The 1,345-nt window shown below is 62.6% G+C and overlaps 1 protein-coding gene across 1 annotated transcript; it reads left to right on the top strand.

The window, feature by feature from the left end:
- The first annotated feature begins 6 nt into the window (after nucleotides 1-6).
- LOC127751883 (uncharacterized) lies at nucleotides 7-1,173 on the top strand. The gene is made up of 3 exons (XM_052276117.1): nucleotides 7-443; nucleotides 775-883; nucleotides 968-1,173. Exons 1-3 carry the CDS (start codon nucleotides 399-401, stop codon nucleotides 1,171-1,173), a joined length of 360 nt encoding a protein of 119 aa, XP_052132077.1. The 5' UTR covers nucleotides 7-398.
- Nucleotides 1,174-1,345: the final 172 nt, after the last annotated feature.

Genomic DNA, 1,345 nt, shown 5'->3' with positions numbered 1-1,345 from the left:
TATATTTATAAACAATTAAAATTAACATGCACTACAGTTTACTGTACATGCTTATTTACTCTGTATTCCTGGCTCCTGTATCTAGATAAGATGGTGACATCCTGTCACCCTGGACCGTTGCACTGACTCACTGACGTGACCCAGACCAGACCGCGCCTACTGTCGCAGCAACAAAGACCCAGCGGTGACAAAGTTAAGTTGGACGCCTTGTTGCGAGCATCCACACGACTGGTAATCTTTGTCAACTCCCAGCCGCAAGATACCGCCCCCCTCCCCCTTTCCCGAGGCCCGGCCCGGATTCGGCTAGCCTCGCGGCAGGTCCTACCCCGTGGCGGTCGGGCCGGGTCGGGCCCAGGGCCCAGCAGGCTGGCTGGGTGGCACGCGTTGGGAGTGATACCATGCGAGCGGCGCGCGCCTTCATTTCCCTGTGGACGCTGAGCGTGGTGAGTGCAGTACCGTGCCTCCGGGTGGCCCAGGCCGGCCGGAAATGCTCCGGGCACCACTTCGATTAGACACGTTTGAAATCGCGAGGGAAGTACTCTGAGATCAGGAGAGCAAGTTGGAAAGCAGCGCGGGAGCGCGGGTGTGTGCGGAGGGACATAAAGAGGGGGGGGGGGGTGCCCCCGGCGGGCAGGCGCTGACCCCACAAGCGAAGGCCAGCACGCACTATCGCGATCGGCAAATGTCCGTCTGCCGAAATCCGTCGATGCAACTGTGCCAACTGTGAATTATGTCTCCGGAGACTCCCGCGTTGAGCTCCGCCTGCTGTGACAGGTTGGCGCCGTGGGTCCCGCGGCGCCTTCCCCGGAGCGACTAGCTTCGCCAGCCGAGCGCTTCGCCGAGGATGTCGCCGAGCTGCGATCCACAACGGCTGACATCGGTGGTAGGTCGAATTGCCTTCGCTCTCCATCTCTCCCAGACGCAGTTACCCCACTCTAACCCCCCCCCCCCTTATTCCGCCCCACAGAGCAGCTCCGCTCCTTCAACGAGCTGTACGTGGGCAAGCTCGAGTCGCGCATCGTGTCGACGGCGACCTCCCTGAGCGGACTGCAGTCCAATGTCGAGCGGCTGCTGGACCGAGCGCACGTGTGGGACACGCTGCAGCTGCACGTGGCTGCCTGGTCCGAGCAGATGCACACGCTGTCCTCCAAGATGGACCTGCTGAGCAGGTAAGTGGCGCTTCAGGCTCCAGGATGTCCAGTCATACGCGCCAGTGGCGGCCGTGCTCACCCCTGCGAGAGGCGCCTGCGAGGTCGGGGATAGGCAGTCCCGTCACGCGCCAGTGACGTGCCGGGCGGCCTAGCGTACCCCTGCGAGAGGCGCCTGCAAGGTCGGGGATAGGCAG

This window comes from Frankliniella occidentalis, unplaced genomic scaffold (genome assembly GCF_000697945.3).
Source record: "Frankliniella occidentalis isolate FOCC.00 unplaced genomic scaffold, Focc_3.1 Scaffold1721, whole genome shotgun sequence".
Taxonomy (NCBI): Eukaryota; Metazoa; Arthropoda; class Insecta; order Thysanoptera; family Thripidae; genus Frankliniella; species Frankliniella occidentalis.
This window is presented reverse-complemented; position numbering and strand designations above follow the sequence as displayed.

Coding starts and splice junctions, on each gene's coding strand:
- LOC127751883 (XM_052276117.1), top strand. CDS start 399: ATGCGAGCGGCGCGCGCCTTCATTTCCCTGTGGACGCTGAGCGTG. Junction 444..774: donor CCCTGTGGACGCTGAGCGTG/GTGAGTGCAGTA, acceptor CTGCTGTGACAG/GTTGGCGCCGTGGGTCCCGC. Junction 884..967: donor CACAACGGCTGACATCGGTG/GTAGGTCGAATT, acceptor TCCGCCCCACAG/AGCAGCTCCGCTCCTTCAAC.